At 35.1% G+C, this 18,718-nt stretch overlaps 1 protein-coding gene across 1 annotated transcript in view; it reads left to right on the top strand.

Moving 5' to 3' along the window:
- Positions 1 to 18,718, top strand: part of LOC149843818 (serine/threonine-protein kinase EDR1-like) — a 146,949-nt gene that overhangs the window by 5,387 nt on the left and 122,844 nt on the right. The window contains exons 2-3 of the mRNA XM_090000078.1: positions 9,207 to 9,269; positions 9,552 to 9,930. Coding sequence (XP_089856204.1) covers positions 9,682 to 9,930 — 249 coding nt within the window. The 5' untranslated portion in view covers positions 9,207 to 9,269; positions 9,552 to 9,681. The remainder of the gene's footprint in view (positions 1 to 9,206; positions 9,270 to 9,551; positions 9,931 to 18,718) is intronic.

The raw sequence follows: 18,718 nt of genomic DNA, 5'->3' as shown, positions 1-18,718 counted from the left end.
TATTGACAGGTGGGTCAGTTACAATAATTTTTCTATGGATCTTCAACTTTTTCTGTCTCAGGTTGATAAGCATGATGAACCCATAGGGTTTCATCATGCTGTGAAATCAAGCAAATGGATTGAGGCCATGAATGAAGAAGTGGAAGCACTTCATGAATGCCATACATGGGAAATTGTTACCAGACCTCCTAACAAAAATGTTGTTGATTCCAAGTGGGTTTATAAAATCAAGTATAAACCCGATGGTATTATAGAACGATACAAAGCAAGACTTGTTGCAAAGGGGTTTACACAGGAATATGGTCAGGACTATAATGAGACTTTCAGTCATGTGGTCAAAATGGGGGCAATAAGAATTATATTGTCTTTAGCCGTCAAACATGGATGAACATTAAGTCAATTAAATGTCAAAAATGCGTTTCTCCATGGAGACTTGAAGGAAGAAGTTTACATGGAACAACCTCCAGGATATGCTCAGGGAGACCCAAGCACATATGTATGCAGACTAAAAAAAGCCATATATGGTTTGAAGCAGGCCTCACGTTCGTGGTTTGAGAGTTTCTCCTTAGAAATACAAAGGCATGGGTTCTGTAGATCTCTCTTAGACCATTCATTGTTTATCTTCAAGGATAAAGGCATAACCTCATTGTTGTTGATATATGTTGATGATATTATAGTTACAGGGAATTCTATGAATCACATTGAAGAAATAAAAGGGCTATTAAATCAAAGGTTTAAGTTGAAAGATTTGGGAGATTTGCGTTATTTCCTTGGTGTCGAGGTAGACAGAAAGGATAGCTACCTGACCTTGACACAATATAAATACACACTAGATTTATTGAAGAAATTTGGCATGCAAGATTGCAAGCCTTTGTCTACACCGAGTGTCTTACATCAAAAGCTCAGTTCACAGGATGGAGAGTTGTACCCCGACCCTACAAGATATCGAAGTGTAGTTGGTATGTTTCAATATTTTACCTTTACTCGCCCTGACATTGTTTATTCTGTTAATCAAGTGTCGCAGTTCATGCATGAACCACGAACAGGGCATATGGATGCAGTCAAAAGAATATTGAGATACTTAAAAGGTACCATTGGAGATGGGTTGGTGTATCAGAAAAGTTGGAAAAGAGGAAGCATGCATGATGTCACGATCTACAGTGATGCGGACTGGGCAGGAGATCCTGATGAAAGGAGGTCGGTTTCCGGATATTACATCTTTCTTGGGGAAAACTTAATATCCTGGAGCAGTAGAAAACAAAAAGCAGTGGCTAGATCAAGCACTGAGGCTGAATATCGATCAATGGCTGCTGCAACTGCTAAAGCTACTTGGACAAGACATTTGTTGAATGAATTGGAGGAACAAATCTCCAAATCTATCTTATTGTGTGACAATCAAAGTGCCATTAATATATCCTTTAATCCTATTTTCCACAGTAAGACAAAACACATTGAGATAGATCAACATTTTATTCGACAGAAGGTTGAAGACAAAGTGATTGAGCCTCATTTCATTCCTACAGAAGACCAGGTGGCAGATCTATTTACAAAGGGTTTGACGAAAAACAGATTTTGGTTCTTGAAGAACAAGTTGTCCATGGTTCAAGACCATGCACAACTTGAGGGAGGGTATTAAGTATCGTGTAGTGCTGGACCCAGTTTCGGTTTGACCCAGACCCAAACTGGGATTGCCCAATGCATTGACGTGCTTATTGTGGCACGAATGTAAATATTGTAAGTTGTTATAATAATTTTGTACCTTGTAAACTTATACCTAATGTTAAATACAATATACCAGGGCCACGATAATGTGTTGTGGTATCGTGAACCTGTGCAGCCCCATCAACATCGAGTTTTCCCTCTTCTTCTACCTTTTTTCTTCTCTTATTTTTTTCTCTGTTGAAGATCAGGTTCGATATAAACGCGACTTTTAACAACGCGTCCGTTGCTGCACGATGCCCAATAACGTCCGCAAGCCACCTAAAGACTCAAGGCTTACCAAAGTAAAAAATAGATAACAAACCCTCTATTTAAACCACTTGAAAAACTTTTCTCTCTTAGATATGGGACTAAACATTTTCAAAGCACTTTTGGTGGGAAACAAAACTAAAAAGGATTTTATATTTTAAAACTTTTCTAACAATCCCCCACTAGTTTTAAAATGTACTTAGCTTGCATAGAAACTTATGCATCAGTGAGAGTGTCTGTAAGACTTGAACCCCCACTTATTGAAAGAAAACCTAAATTAACCAAGGTGCTAAGTGGACTTACCTTGAACCTAGCTCCTTATATTGTTAACGAGTTTTCAATCATACATAGGTTTCCAAAAATTTCAATTGTGTGGATTTCATGTTGGCACATTTTGAGCCTTGTGCTTCCCTGGATTCATGAGTGCTCTAGAGAATTGCCAAATCTCATACGAAGCGGCTCACACTTCTACACTCACATAGGTGAGTTTGTCTAGGTGGACTGTAACACACACCCTAGCCTTAAGGCCGACAAACTCATTAAAAGCTATTAGCTCAATCCTCACATTAGTTACAACTCATGAGCAAACATCAATAATGGGTTCACATAAATATGCTCAATATCTGTCATTCACCAATTCGTTTCCCATTGAACCTAGGCACGTGTGATCTCCAACGCTCTAGGTTGGGTATCCTTAGGTGATGACTTAATTGGCTTAATTCTCATTCCCCTTGATGTTTTATTGATGACATTTCTCGAAAGGCCTTTCGTAAATAAGTCTGCCAAATTTTGACATGACTTCACATATTTCAATGATATAATATTGTCATCAATCATTTGTCTTATAAAATTGTGTCTTAGACTAATATGTCTAGACTTCCCATTGTATTTCATATTACCTGCTTTACATATAGCTGATTGGCTATCACAAAACATTGAAATAGCAGGTACATGCTTCTCACCTAGTGAAATATCCACTAGCATATTCTTAAGCCATTCAGCTTCTCTACAAGCAGATGCCAAAGCAATAAACTCAGATTTCATTGTAGAATGAGTTATACAGGTTTGTTTTTTAGACCCCCATGCAACTGCTCCTCCACCAAGGGTAAAAACCTAACCACTCGTAGACTTGGAATCTTCAAAGTCGGTATTCCAACTTGCATCACTATATCCTTCAATAATAGTAGAAACTCGGTATTGTGGATTCTGTAGTCTAAAGTATGCTTAAGATATCTAAGTATCTTGTTCACTGCATTCCAATGTTGATGACGAGGATTATTAGTATATCTACGCACTTTACTCATTGCATAGGCAATATCAGGCCTTGTGCAATTCATTGCATACATAAGACTACCTACAACACTGACATATTTTAATTGTTGAACACTTGCACCAACATTTGAAGTTAATTTCATATTTGGATCATATGGTGTGCATGTCGGTGAACTATTAATATATCCATATTTTGTAAGAATTTTTTCAATAAAATGTGATTGACATAATGCAAAGCCATTATCATTTATTATAATTTTGATTCCTAAAATAACATCTGCAACACCCAAATCTTTCATACAAAATATGGAAGATAAAAATCTTTTTGTTTGATTTATGCATTCACTATTGGAACCCAAAATAAGCATATCAACATATAAACAAATAATAATAATTGAGTTACAATCTCCTTTACTGTAGACACACTTATCAGCATCATGTATTTTAAAACCATTATGTACCAGAGAACTATCAAATTTTTCATGCCATTGCTTAGGGGCTTGCTTTAATCCATATAAGGATTTCTCAAGTTTACAAACTTTGCGCTTTTGCCCTAGCACTACAAAACCTTCACGTTGCTCCATATATATCTCTTCATCTAATTCTCCATTCAAAAAGGCTGTTTTCACGTCCATTTGATGGATTTGAAGCTTATATATGGCGGCCATGACAATTAAAATTCTAATAATAGATATTTTGGTTATAGGAGCAAGATTATCAAAATAATCAATACCTTCTTTTTGTTTAAAACCTTTTGCAACCAATAGAGCTTTACATTTATCGATTGTACCATCAGCTTTTAATTTCTTTTTGAAAATCCATTTGCATCCAATAGTTTTGCAACCAACAACTAAATCAACTAATTTTCAAACATTATTAGATATAATGGATTCAATTTCATCATTTACAACTTCTCTCTATAAGGCAACTTCTTGAGAAGACATTGCCTTTCGAAAGGACACATGATCATTCTCAATTAGAAATGTATAAAAGACAACCAAAATTAGTTGGTTTTCTAATTCGTTTACTGTGTCTAACTTCAGTTTTTGGTTCAACAGTACAATCATCAGAATATTCAATTATGTCATTAACAGGATGTTCATCTACTATAATATGACTGCCATCAAGAAGAAAATCAGATGCATTTTTATGTTATATGAAAGATGCATCTCTAGATTCTACAATAACATCATTAACAATGTCCAGAAATCTATACGCTTTACTATGTTCAGCATACCCAACAAATGCATATTTAAATGCTTTAGGTGCAACCTTCTTTCTTTTATTTTCTGGAATTTTTACATATGCTAAACAACCTCAAACACGAAAATAACTAAGATTAGGTTTCTTATCAAAGCACAATTCATAAGGTGATTTTTCAGATTTGGAATAAGGAACTCGGTTAAGAATATAACAAGCAGAAAGTATAGCCTCTCCCCATAAGTTAGAATGCCAACCTGTATTAAGAAGCATAACATTCATCATTTCTACAAGTGTTTTGTTTTTTCTTTCTGCTACTCCATTCTGTTTAGGAGTTCTAGGAGCTGATGTTTGATGGATAATACCATTATCTTCACAGAATTTATCAAATTCTCCACCTAAGTATTCACTCTATCTGTTCTTAAATGTACAATCTTTGTTTTAAATTTATTTTGTACTTCAGCAAAATAAAGGAGAAATTTTGAAAATGCTTCAGATTTATGTTTCATCAAATAAACATAATAGAATTTTGAATAGTCATCTATAAAAGTAATAAAGTACCTATTGCCGCCACGACTCAAAACATTATCCATCGTATACACATCAAAATTTACTAATTCAAACATTTTATAATTCTTTTCTACACTGGGAAATGAGAGTCTAGTTAGCTTGGTTTGAATGCATGTCTCACACTTATGATTATGTTCTATTCTAACATGACAAGGAAGAAGACTAAAGTTATTCATATTATGAATGCAACGAGCATTTATATGTCCTAATCGTGAATGCTAAAGAAAATAGGAGTCAACCATATAAACAGAAGTAATAGCTTCATTTATGCTCATCTTGAACATACCACCAGTGTCAAACTCTTTTCCTACAATGATTTTTCCTTTGGTCACAATTACAATCCCAAACTCAATAACAATCTTAAAACCATTTCGTGATAGTAGATCTGCAGAGATTAAATTTTTTTGAACTTCTGGAGCATAGTGGATATTCTCAAGTGTTAGGATTTTCCCGGAGGTGAAATTAATTTCCACACTCCCTTTTCTCAGCACTTTAGTTGATGAAGAGTTTCCCCATAAAGAGATTATATCCCTCCCCCACTACTTCATATGACTTAACAAGTTTCTGTCGTTTGCCACATGAACAGTGCTTCCAGTATCCAGGTACCAGTCTTTATTTGCTGCCACCATGAAGGTTTCAAAAAAAGGGGTTTGTTGCGACTCCTAGGATACAATTAGGCTTGAACCTCTGAGAGTCACTGATTCGCAAGAACATATGACCTCTCCCCACACTTGAACTCTGCAAGCCAAATCAGGAAGAAAGAAAGGAGAAAACTGGAGAGTCAGAAATTCGTATGTCAAAAGATGAGAAAACAAAGAGATTTATAGACTTCTAGTAAGGCCAAAATGTTTTGCGATAAATGAGATTAAATGCCATAAATCTGACGATTTGAAAAGGTCTCTAAACGGTCATCCACCTTTGACTGTAGATTAAAGGCCTTTAAAACCGTCCAACAGCCACAATGCACCATAAACTCAATATAAATGCAATTAAAACCTTTCAAACTGTCAGACATCTCAAAACCGAAAAGATAAAATGGACATTTGTGCCTCATATGCACCTCGCACCGCTGCGAGCGTGCGAAGTGCGCCATCAAAACGCCACATTGCGCCTCAAGCGCATCCGTTGCTGCACGATGCGCAGCAACGTCCGCAAGCCACCTAAAGACTCAAGGCTTACCAAAGTAAATAATAGATAACAAACCCTCTATTTAAACCACTTGAAAAACTTCTCTCTTAGATATGGGACTAAACATTTTCAAAGCACTTTTGCTGGGAAACAAAACTAAAAAGGATTTTATATTTTAAAACTTTTCTAACATTTCAATCTTACATGTCTGCAAAGTTTCAAGCGCAATTGGCAACATTTTACATTGGGTTTGGTTTGAATGGGCTCTCATGATTATGTATTTCGCACATGATTTTAGTTAGTTCCTTTTTTCTTTTCCATAAAAATGCACGTTCAACAATCCTAGTGGCATATGCATTGGCTCCTCATGCTGCTTTAACTTGGCCAGTATATATAGAAGAAATTTGCTATTTTCTTGTTGATTCAAATGGATGATGTTCGCTTGTTCGTTCATTGCTGGATACTTTGAATTGATGTGATATAGTGTAACTAGGCTGGATATGAAAGGAACAAAAGTTGGAGCATTGCATTCTTGAGTATAGTTAAATGCAGAAAGCTCCTATTGCATACTACGATCCCATCATACTTTGCGGTTAGGTTGGTGGTTTATATGAGGCTTTGACCAAAGCACTAAGAGAAAGGCTTTGTGAAGGAAAAGAAATGTATTATAAGAAAAAAATCATTTGGAGAAAGTGAAACATGAGAGCGGTGTGCAAGTGTGAGAACTTATTGAAGACAGCAAATTTGGTGTAAAAGATATAGGTGTAAGCATTTGTAAGTTGTAACTAGAGGCATGACTCCATTCATGAGACTAATAAAAAATCACAGGACATTGGGAGAAGAAGCAATGAGGACAAAAAGATGGTTCATTATAACAAACATTAGACTAAAACTACAGGACTAATTGGTAAATGAAGAGACTGAATTGGATAAGAAGAAAGGAGCATGCCTTCAAAACTATTAGGTCATCCTTCTAGTCCCATACAATTCATAATTGTTTTTATTATTATATATATAGGAAAACATGCATCATGTGCATATCTGACAAGAGCAGTATCTAAGATAACCGATGAAGTATCCAGCCTATGAGCTGGATTGGAGTGAGAAGTGAGAACAACCACCTGCACCTGATAGTGAACCCACAAGTTAGTGAGAAAACTCTTCTGGGCTTGTGATTTTACGATGTCTCTATTTGGTATTTGTGGAGCTCTGATGAATAGCCATATAAACAATGGAGATGATTGCACACCATTTTTACTCTTTCATGAACATGACCATTACTCATTAGTTGAAAAAATTCAAGGTAACAATTAGGAAAAATGAAAAAGCAACTTAGATTCTATTTCATGAATAAAACCAGATAATGGTTGGAATAATCCTCACATTTTCGTTTTAGGGAATAATGTTTAATGAAGCATGAAAGAAGTCCTTACTGTAGAAAGCTAGGGTTGGAGGGATAACGAATCAAAATGATAGTGTATTTGGCTAGTTGCAATAGATTCATTAGGAAAAAGAAGGCATCATAAAATTTGTAATGATGCATTCAGTGCATGCAAGTGATTTGTTAAACATTGAAATGGTTGAATCCCATATAGGCTGAGGAACTAAATGATCCAAGTGAGGTGGATAGATCTTGCGAAGCAGTAATACTACACTTCAGGCAAGGAATCATAACTAGAAGAAGAGCAACTTAGGAATGTTGGATCCAAGGTGTAAGTTATCTTTGTGCTGATGATTGATTGGCTTATGCTATAGACCTATAGTATATTGCCATATTTTCATATGCTTCAATTTTTACCATAATCAGTGGTTTTGAATCACATATTAATCTTGGTAATATCTATAGTCTATTCCCAGCAATTTCTTGAGATATTATAGTAAATCTTGGGATTTAGAAAAGAATAAATAATGCAGTTTAAAAACAGGAACAATATATTGGGAAAATATCATTTTGTGATATTGTTGCATTATTTTTAGAACTGCTGATATTTTCACTTTTAAGTTGTTTTTCCATTGTATCACGATAATATTGTGCATTATTTTCAGAATCTCAGGAATATCTGTGACTGCTTTGAAGTTTGATCAAAATGACTGTTAGGATGCTAGGAACACAGCTAAGCCAGAAAATAGAAAGCAAAGATAACAATACTGCACTGTGAATAAATTTGACTTTTTTATGGATTTTGTGGAAAAGGCCACTGAATTCAGATGGAACGACTCTGGAAACAAAGGTGTGTGGCCTGCTGGTATTGTGAAAGTGGGAAATCTCATGGTGAATTCCCAATAACCTTAGCTATACTTTATAGTATAGACGAAAGTCTTGGCATTCAACTTGCCTGGATATGCATATTGTTAATCTAATCATCAAAGTCAGACAGAAGAGGCCTTTCTTTCCTAAAGACTGTCGTTCAAGTTGCCTGGATATGCATCTTTTATCCTAACCATCCATATCAGCAAAGAGAGGCCATTCTTTACTAAAGGTTGTACCGTTGTAGCCACCAAAAAAATTGTAGGATGGAGTAGTAATTCATGCTCTGCAATGCTGATGGGAAAATTTTCCATATTAGGACTTTCCACTGTAATCATCAACCACCAGAGAAAATTAATAATCTTTTGGTGAGTCTATTGTAAAACTGAATAAAAAAGACCAACAAACAGGATTTGTCATCTCTTGTAGGACAAAATAGTGGACATAAGGCACTCTGGACAATATGAGGGTTGACACTTGATAAAAGTCAGTCAAGTGGAGGGGCTACAAATCAAAGAAGCAATATCAGAACATTTCTTGTGATTATCTGGTTTTGTTGTCATGAACTTATGTCCGTAGGATGACATTTTAAAATTGAAATTGGATCCGATCAGCCTGGATCTGGATCTGATAAGGAAGTAAAACTAATATCATTGTAAATACGAAGTATTTTCTGTAATACCAGATGATAATTCTAAAGTTGTTGAATGTACTAATGGAATCTATGCTTTACTTGCTTGCTTATTTTTGCCATTGTTCTTCATCCCATTTTTATTAGCCTTTGCTGATTAGTTTGTGTCACTATTTTTATTGGTTACAGGCCATCTTTATGTTGCACAAACTGTGGCATCCTTCTAACAATGAAACTACACGACACTTTCAGGTTTGCTTAACATTCTGATCTATAGGTGTTTTAATATAGCATTTTATGGCCCGTTGCTTACGTTTATTTGTGGAACTGCAGAGCCTTAATAATCTTATTTCTGCTGTGTCTTGGTACATTTTATGTCCTTGGTATATTATCAAAGTGATTGATTTTTTTCTTTCTGCTGTTATAACCCCCTGATAATATGCCCTGCAATAATTTTATTTTGGCCCTCATCGAGTTAACTCCGACTTCATTTCCCAGTGACTGACATCTGCTTTTGCCACTTCATTTTTCCAGATTGTTCAATATTTTGCTGATAGAAGCCTTTCCTGTGAAGCCTTTTGTTGATATCATTATGAACTTTGAGATGCTTCTCATGGGGTGACTGGTGGGACGAGATGTTAATATATAGCCAATCCACGAGGAGATGGAGGAAGCAACAGGAGACCCTGGTCCATCTGAATCAGAGACTTCTAGTGCCAGCTGGTCGTCTCCTGGTTTCATGGAAAGGTTCCAGTCTGTTTCTTTGGGTTCTCTGGAGGAAAACTTGAGTACCAGAGATTCTACTTGTAGTCATGAACACGATCAGTTGTCGCCTCTAGCAGCATCACATGTACTGTGGGCAACTGGAGTTTTTAGTGGAGTAATTCCTGATGGTTTTTATTCTGTACTTCCTGTGAGTGATTTTTTTTTAAATCCCTTTCTCTTGCTTTCTTGATGCATCTGACCACCTTCATGAATTCATTACTCGTTCCTCGTAGACCTGTCAGCTCTAGCTTCACATTTCATTAGAGTAGCAAAGACTTCATTTGCTTTCGTCTTTGTTTCCTTAATTTTATTGGGTTGATGAGTTGATTCGGCATTGGGTTTGAATATCCCTTTTTTTTCATGTATATTGATGCTTACCAATGTCTTTCACAATTGGTACATATTGTGCATCCCTATGAGTTTATGCCATCATGTATTTGATTATGGGTTTATACATTGTAAATTGTATGATTTGCTGATCCATCAATTGCCAGCACCATTAAATTTACAAGGACAATCATTCAGATCATTATACCTATCAAGCTCCCAGCACTTGGGTTTTCCTCGATAGAGAAGGATGTGTTGGGAACTTTAATTACTTGAGACCTATTGAACATCAAGATAATAAACCCTATGGTGTAAGTTTTATGAAATAGATTTTTAAAAGTTATTTTTGAAAATAAAAAGTGGCTCACACTAGGGTGGAGTCTGGATCGAACTCAGGGAACGGAAGAAAACTTTGTATTTCACAGAAATTTACTCTTTATTGTCTTAAAAGTAAAAATAATTAATTCACTAATCAACTGAGAGTACGACCCTCTGCGGAGAGATTAAACAAATAATAATTAGTTATAGGCCTTATTACAAACCCAGAATAAGTAAATGAATAAATCCTAAGCTAAAATAAAAGAAGGGTCTTCAATGCTCTGGCTTCTAGTCCCTTTGATGTCTTTGATTTATGCTCTTTCTTTCCTATTCATGAAGGGCTCCCTTGAGGGGCCTGAAGAGACATTTTGATGGCTTGAAGGGCCTTTTGATGCGACCTTTTGGAGACCTCAGAGGGCTCTTCGGGGGTACTTTTGAGGGCCTACCACACATCGAACCGTTTTCCTGCAAAATAAAAACACAAAACGAAAACAAAACCAAGAAAAACTAGACAAAAATTTAATGTTAGTTTGATAAAAAATTTAAAAAAAAATCTAATTAACATATAACAAACTAAATGACATGTAACAAACTAATTCACTAAAAAACAAAAGAACAAAGTAACTAACATGTAACAAATTAATAACAAATTAACTAAGAACACAAGAAAACTATACTAACCGAAAATAAAGACTTGACTCAAACTAACAATTAACGAAGAATTAATTAACAAAAATAAGTAACAAACTAACAAAATTAACTAATTTAATTTATAACTAAGATGCTGAAACTAACTTCATGATCTAACTATTAATAAAGAATCAAGAAATCAATCTAACCGAATAACAAGATTTTAACTAATTATTTAAACTACTTAATAACTAACTAACTAACTAACAAGAATATCTATTTAATAAACTAACTTATCTAACTCAGCTGTACGGTATTGACAAAATGTAAAACATGAAACAATAATAATAGCTAACCTAACTAATTGATCATGAATAAAATAAAGAATCGGCTAATGTTTTACAGACCAACTAATTTGCAAGATTCAAAATATTAAATTGGCACACCAAAACTAATAAATTAACATGAATCTAAACTAAATAACTAAACTAAACTAATATTAATCTACAACAAAACATGAATTAAGATAATAATATATACTATGCTAGAAATCGATAATTGAATTAAAGCAAAGGATATTTGGCTAATATATTTTATCTAGTCTAATTTAATTATACTAAACTAATTTAATCTAATAAAATTAAAACTAACTACTGCTGATCTACTTAACGTGCAACCAAAAAAAAATATGAAATTAAAATAACTAATTACAAAGAATAACTACAAACTATCTAAATCGGCTAATTAATCTATTTAACTAAAAACGATATTTGAACTAGAAGACTATTTTCTAATCTAAGTACTACAAATTAATTTTTGGAAGTAAATAATAATTTAACTAACTAATAAAGATAGTAAATAAAACTATCTATTCAATTTAAATAATAAAAATAAAAATAACTAATCTATTTATTTACTGATTTCTAATTTAAGCTATTAATTAAATAAAAACTAACTCAAGTAATAAAAAAACAATCAAGAACATGAATTAACAATAACTAAACTAACCTAATATTGAAAATAAACAGAAAGTATTCAAATTTACTTACAAAAATTAAAAAGAATTAAAATAAACTTCAAAAGTCCTAAATTGGCTATTTCAGAAATATAAATAAATTAAATTTAATTAATACCGAAAATTAAAAACTTGATCTAGACTAAATCTAACCTAGATCTAACATGAACTGAATTATAAATCACTAAAATATCAAAAAACTCTATGCTAAATCTACCGATTTGAATAAAATAATATTATTCTATGCAAAAATCAAGAAAATGGACTAAACTAAATTAAGTTATTTTATATTTTTTTCTTTTTATTTGCTGATGGTAAAAATGAAACTCAACTAAACTATATGTAATGGGTATGCAATAAATAAGCGAAACTAAATGCAATGGTATGATGTATGTATTCTACGAAGGAAATAAAACCAATATAACTACAAAACTATGAAGAGACCTATGTCACTTGGGTGCGGGTTCGGGGATGTGGCACTTCCAAAAAACCCGAGTGCGGGGGTGCGGCAAAAAATATATATATATATATATATAAGACTTTTAACCAGTTTTTTTTTTTGCTGGTGTGTTTGTTTGAAGACTTGTTACCCACGTTCTGCTTGTTGTGTACTTTGGCGCAACGGGACAAAATTGATGAACCGAAAGGATTGGCGATCTGATCGACCCAACCTGTTGCGTTCTGCTGACTGTCATGATTCAATCATGTCTGAAACTCCCTGGTCTTCATGAAAAAAATATAAGCGAATGGTTTGATGTGGTTTGTTGGAGAGAGAGTCTTCATGAGGCCTACAACTCCACCGCCACTGCCACGCCACTGCCTAGGGTTCTTCAAATTTCATTTTATATACACACAGATCTCCGGTCTGGACTCTGGCTGGCAGCTAAAAGAAATTTATTGGATTTGACATATGGAAAAGAGAGGTCTACACCAGGCTACGGCTAGAGCACCCATCTCGTCAGGAGAAAAGTGAATACTAATAGCCACCAAGGCTACCACCACCATTATCATTTATTATGGAGAGAGAAAATCCTTGACGAAGAAAGATCGGGATGCCAACAAAGCTTGTCAGATGTTGTAGACACAAGTGCCCCTTTATAAAACAAGAGTAGCAACAAGCAGGCATCCACGGTTCGACTGTTTCGTCCTTTCATTCTCTTATCACTACTTGCAGGGATCCAACAAGGGGTGGGGAGAGGTGAAGAATCTGGAAGTCCTCGTCAGGGAATAGGCAAACTCTAAAGAGACGGAAGCTATCAAGGCCAAAATCAAAATCCAGCAAGGGGCGGGTCCCTCTGCATGGTCAGCTGTCAGTAAATTTTTTTTTTAAAATTCCGCAGCCCATTTCACACGGCAATTTAAAAAAAAAAATCAAAAAATTGGACCAAAATGACCCTGGGTGCGATCAACGCACCCAGGATCGGGTTGACCGCACCCGGTGCCGCACCCGCACGCGCACGCGCACCCGCATCGCGTCGCCTCGATGCGGGTGTGGCACCTGTCTGGCCGAATCCCTATAGGAAGAGACGAGGGAGAAGAATCAAACTTCACGATTTGCCTCCAATGGAGGGGTTGAGAAAAAGAACGTGGTCTTACTTTTGAGTTGCACGTGCCTCTGTCGAGAGGGGGTAAGAAGAATCAGTGCAAGAAAAATGTTAGAAGCATGACGAAAATGAGGGAGAAAGGAAGAGAATAAGGGAGAACCGATTGGGAACGAGAAGGAGGGGTAAGAGAAGAGAAGATGCCTGCGTTTTCTCAGGAGGGAAAAACGTCCTCTATGGCTGAAAAGATATTATTTATACTAAAAATTAGGTTAGAAAACATGTTTTCTAAAAAGGCTCAATTAATTTTTGAAAATTTCAAAACAGTGCCTCTAGAAAAACATGTTTTTAAGAAAATACACTTCTAAACGGATTAAAATTAATTACTACACTCCTAATCTAATTAGACTACACATTTGAAAATTTTAAACCAACTTAAACTCTGAAAAATGCAGGGAAGAGCTTGAAATATGAGATTTTACCTTTATTTTCAATTTAAAACAGTTTCTCACAAACACTGATAAGAATGAGTTTTTAATGCAATTTTTCGCTGGATCATGCATAAAAATATATGCATGATCACCCTACAACCTAGCTTTTTTTAGCTCATTTTTTTTCTTCTTATCCTTTGTATTTTCTAATATCATGTTCAATTCGGTCATCTAGTTCAGATTTAAGGGAAATGAGTATTGATTTGTGAATATTGTGTCAATAAGGTCAATAGGGTTTAATTGTCATGACGTTTTGCCACCATTTAGAATCTTAGATTCCTTTTAGTTGCTTCTTGCTTGCTCATTTATAATGACAAATTTGAATTGTATCTTAATCTATGTCACATGGGTGCGGGTGCGGGGGTGCGACACTTTCAAAAATCTAAGGTGCGGGGGTGCGGCAGGGGCAAAAATCTAAAAAAAGTTATATATATAAATATATATAATTTTGAAGTTTTAACGGGTAACATTTAACAGTTAACATTGTCATAATATCATTCATCAATCATCATTCATGCAATATATCAACCTAAATATCAATCAAATAAGTAAAGCAATTACATAAATCAGCCTAAATATCAATCAAATAAGTAAAGCTGAAAAGAACTAAATTACATACCAAAGTATATCCTGAAGTAATTGATTTTAATAATTTTCTTCTTCATCATCAAATGCATCATTAGAAGGAATACTGAGCTCAGCTAAATCCATTTTGTTATCTTGAAATCATGCTCTCCCTCGAAGTCACACTATTCTGGGTTTACATTCCAAAATTTGGATGTTCCTTGTTTGCGTTACAAACCTAATTTGCAAATGTTAAATACAATACAAGTATATTTAAATGAAAAACTAAGAAATAATCAAATAACTAAGAGAGCAAATTAGTACCTGTATTCATCATTGGTTTGCGAAAGTAGTCGAAGATTTGAATGAACATATACTAAATCCTCTACACGCTTGCTGGTGAGTTTGTTTCTCTTCATATTGTGGATTTGAGAATATGTGTTCCAATTTCTTTCATAACAAGATGAACTAGCAGGCTGCTATAGCAATCTTAATGCAAGATGTTGGAGAAGAGGTGTTTCTGATTCAAATGTTGACCACCATGTGATAGGATCTATATTATCCTCTTCTCTCGCGAATAATGCCGATCCATATAATCTCGAAGATGAAAATTTTTCAAACTCTTGTGTGACTTGATGTAAAAGATATGCTTCTGGAAAAAGTCTTGTTATACACATATTTCTATGTCTTGATAGCTTTGGGTCTAAATTTGGAGGGACACGACCAATACCACCAGCCTGTCACTTATTTGCATAATATTTTGGATTAAGAGAATGTGCCATGCTGTGCAAAGGAGTGTTGCTCTTATCCCATCTTCTGACTAAAATTGAATGAATATGATTAAAAAATTCTGAATCATCCAATGCAGGACTTTTTTCTTTATGCTTCCTACATTTCATAAACTCTCTGAAGCATGGGCTCATCCTTATCAACTTCTTTTAACATTTCCCAAATAGGTTGCGTAAATTGAATGAAGTATACCACTCTTTCCCAAAACTCATCATCAAGAATGAATTTTTTAATTTCTTGAGCCTTGATATCATCATCAACACGATAGAATGTTCAATTTTCATAAGTCACCATGTTAATCAAAGCATTCTTCACTCTTTTAATCCTCTTCACCATCACAATGATGAACGCAAAATGTGTTTCAGCGACCTTCAATAATTTCAGGTCAGAATGCCTATTAAATATAACATTAGCACGATGGTGGTTAACAACAAAATTCCTAATGCTTTTGACATTTCTTTCTAAATCTTCAATCTATGAACATAAAGCATATTCTTGTGAATTTTCTTCTTTTTTGGGGTTGCAGATGCTCTTTAGGGCCAGATTTAAACTGTGTGCTACATAGGGAGTCCAAAAAATATGAGGGTATTCACTCTCCAAACTCAACGCTGCACTTTTACAAACTGGTGCGTTGTCTGTAATGATTTGTACCACTTTCTGATCACCCACTTCTTTTATGACTTCTATAAACAATCCCTTCAAATACTCTGTATTTTTATATTCTCCAGATGCATCAACCGCTTTCAAGAATATTGGGCCACTAAGCGAACAATCAATGAAATTGATCAGTGGACGCCTTTGAATATCTGTCCATCCATCAAACACAATAGAAACTCCATTTTGCTCCCATGAATATTTTTTAATCTCCAGCAACCTCTCTACATTTGCTCTCTCTTCTGCAAGAAGTGTGGTTCGTATTTTTTCTGAACTTGGAGGCACATAGCCTCTCAAATTACAATTTGCCAAGGTTGTTACTAAATCCTTCCAATAAGGATTTCTAGCCGCATTAAATGAGAGTGAACTAGAATAAAAATACCTCCCAACTTTTCTATCCAATTCTTCTCTCCCATATGTATTGAATGTTGCTTGTATCGTTCCACTACCTCCTACATTGACTTTTTTTTTCCAGCATCTTCTTGGTGGCTTGCAAATGGTACACTAACTGCAGAAGAATCGGCCATTGCCTTTCTCTTCTTGTATTCTTCTTGTATTTTCTTGTATTGTCTTCGCATTGCCTCATCAACTTTTCTGCATCCTGAAATACCATGTCCTGATATCTTTAACAAATGAGCCTTCACTCTTGTGTAAGACCTAACAAAATCTCTTTCGCAGAGCTTGCATCAAAATCTCTTGTTTCTCACACCTCCTTTTCCAGTTTTTGCAAGTTTATCTACATGTATCCATAGTGGCCCCACATTATCAATCCCACTACAACTATCAGCAAAACTAGCAGCAGAACTCACGTGTTGGGATGAGGATGACTCAAGTCTTTTTTCTTTATCCGTCATTTTTATCCTAAAAACATAAAAAAATACATTTAAAATTTCAAATCAATTACACGGACATTATCTTGATATAAAAATATATATAAAATCAGGATCAAGGAGGGGGGATCTGCCCCTCCCCTGCCAAAAACAGAGGGAGCAGGGAGGGCTCAGCCCCTCCCCTGCCGACCCAACAAGAGAGCGAGAGGGCGCAGGGGGGGCTCGGCCCCTCCCCTTCCGACACAAGAAGAGAGCGAGAGAGGGTAAGTACCTATGGAAGGAGAGGAGGAGCCTAGGAGGTGGCGTCGGGGCATCAGTAGGAGAGAGTTCGAGCTGAGCGGGAGAAGAGAGGAGAGATTAGGTCAAAAATTTTTTTTTGCCCTAATCCTCCTTTTCATCGGGGATTTTTTTTTTAATGCTGAAAAGTGAACGAAAATGACCCTGGGTGCTTTGACCGCACCCAAGGTCGTGTTGACCGCACCCGGTGCCGCACCTGCACGCGCAGTGCGGCACCTGTTTTGCCGAGTCCCTATGACTTAGATCTTAATTAAATTTCTATAAATGTGTAGATGTTTCATTAACATTGAATCTTTATTCTGTTCTCACTTGTTCTCAGTTTTATTCTAACTTATGTATAGTATTTTGTTATTTTCATTTGTTCTGTGAACTTTCTTGTTTTTAAGATGATTGAATTCATTCTGGTTCAATTTAACAATTTTGGATCTTGAAATAGATCAAAGGTCGGATCTTCACCACATGGATGTTTAGGTTCTGAACATTGTGTAGTCACAACATGGATGCTTATGTTTGGAGCAGTCACTTTGACTCACAATTATATTGTTTAGTAACTAATAACAGTTGGTTATATTATGCAAAATGATTGAATTTATTAGGATATTGCTAGTGGGATTTGTTTATGATGGATGGGTGGAGGCAAGAAAGTGGTGTTCATTGTCACTGCTGTTTTTTTTTTCTGCCCTTCAGTTTGATGGTCAAGCTAGGCATTGTCCAGGATTCGAACCCAAGGTCACTTGGTTAAGATAGTTCGATTCTAACTGATGGATCTATCTTATTCAACATAAATTCATGATACTTAGGCTGTGGGAAGTTCAGCAATAGAACCAACAAAAGAGCAAGGGTGAGAAGAAATAGTTGAATATTAATAATAGTTTAAATACATATTTCCTCAAGAAAAAAGGTAAGATGAATAAACTTGACCTCGTGCACACGACAGATGAGACAGTGCTTGACAATGACAATGATGAATTAAATGACTTTGTCAAGTGCGTAAATCTCATCCATAGCCACCACATCTAACATGTTCTCAATTAACAGTCTTAGTGAAACTAAAAAAAAAGTAAATGGAAAGTTATTGCAATATATTGAAAACTGTAGTACTATGATATGCTCTGGGTGATAACCCTGTTGCAACTTTATATTTTGCAATTTTGAAAAACTGAAATATTCATGGTGTTACAAATATGAAAAGATTAACAATCTTTTTTGTAAAAAGATAATGATCTGACCCACAAATTCTATAAAATCAATGGAAGATCTTTTAAAAATATGACAAGATTCTTTAATTTTTTAATTTCATAGGTGACTTAGGTTTCTTTTCATAAAAAGAGGAAGAAGAAGAAAGAGATGAGGATGGTAGGAAACAATAGAGAAAGGAAGAGTAAATTAAAAATGGAAGGATGAAAAAAAGTTTTAAAGATGTTGACATATGATTCATGACTGAAGAAGAAGAATAAAAATAAAAGAGGAAACCGAGAGA

Source organism: Nuphar pumila, chromosome 3 (assembly GCF_984573655.1).
Source record: "Nuphar pumila chromosome 3, dmNupPumi1.hap1.1, whole genome shotgun sequence".
Lineage (NCBI taxonomy): Eukaryota > Viridiplantae > Streptophyta > Magnoliopsida > Nymphaeales > Nymphaeaceae > Nuphar > Nuphar pumila.
Note: the sequence above shows the minus strand (reverse complement) of the source record. Positions and strands in the feature narration are given on the sequence as shown.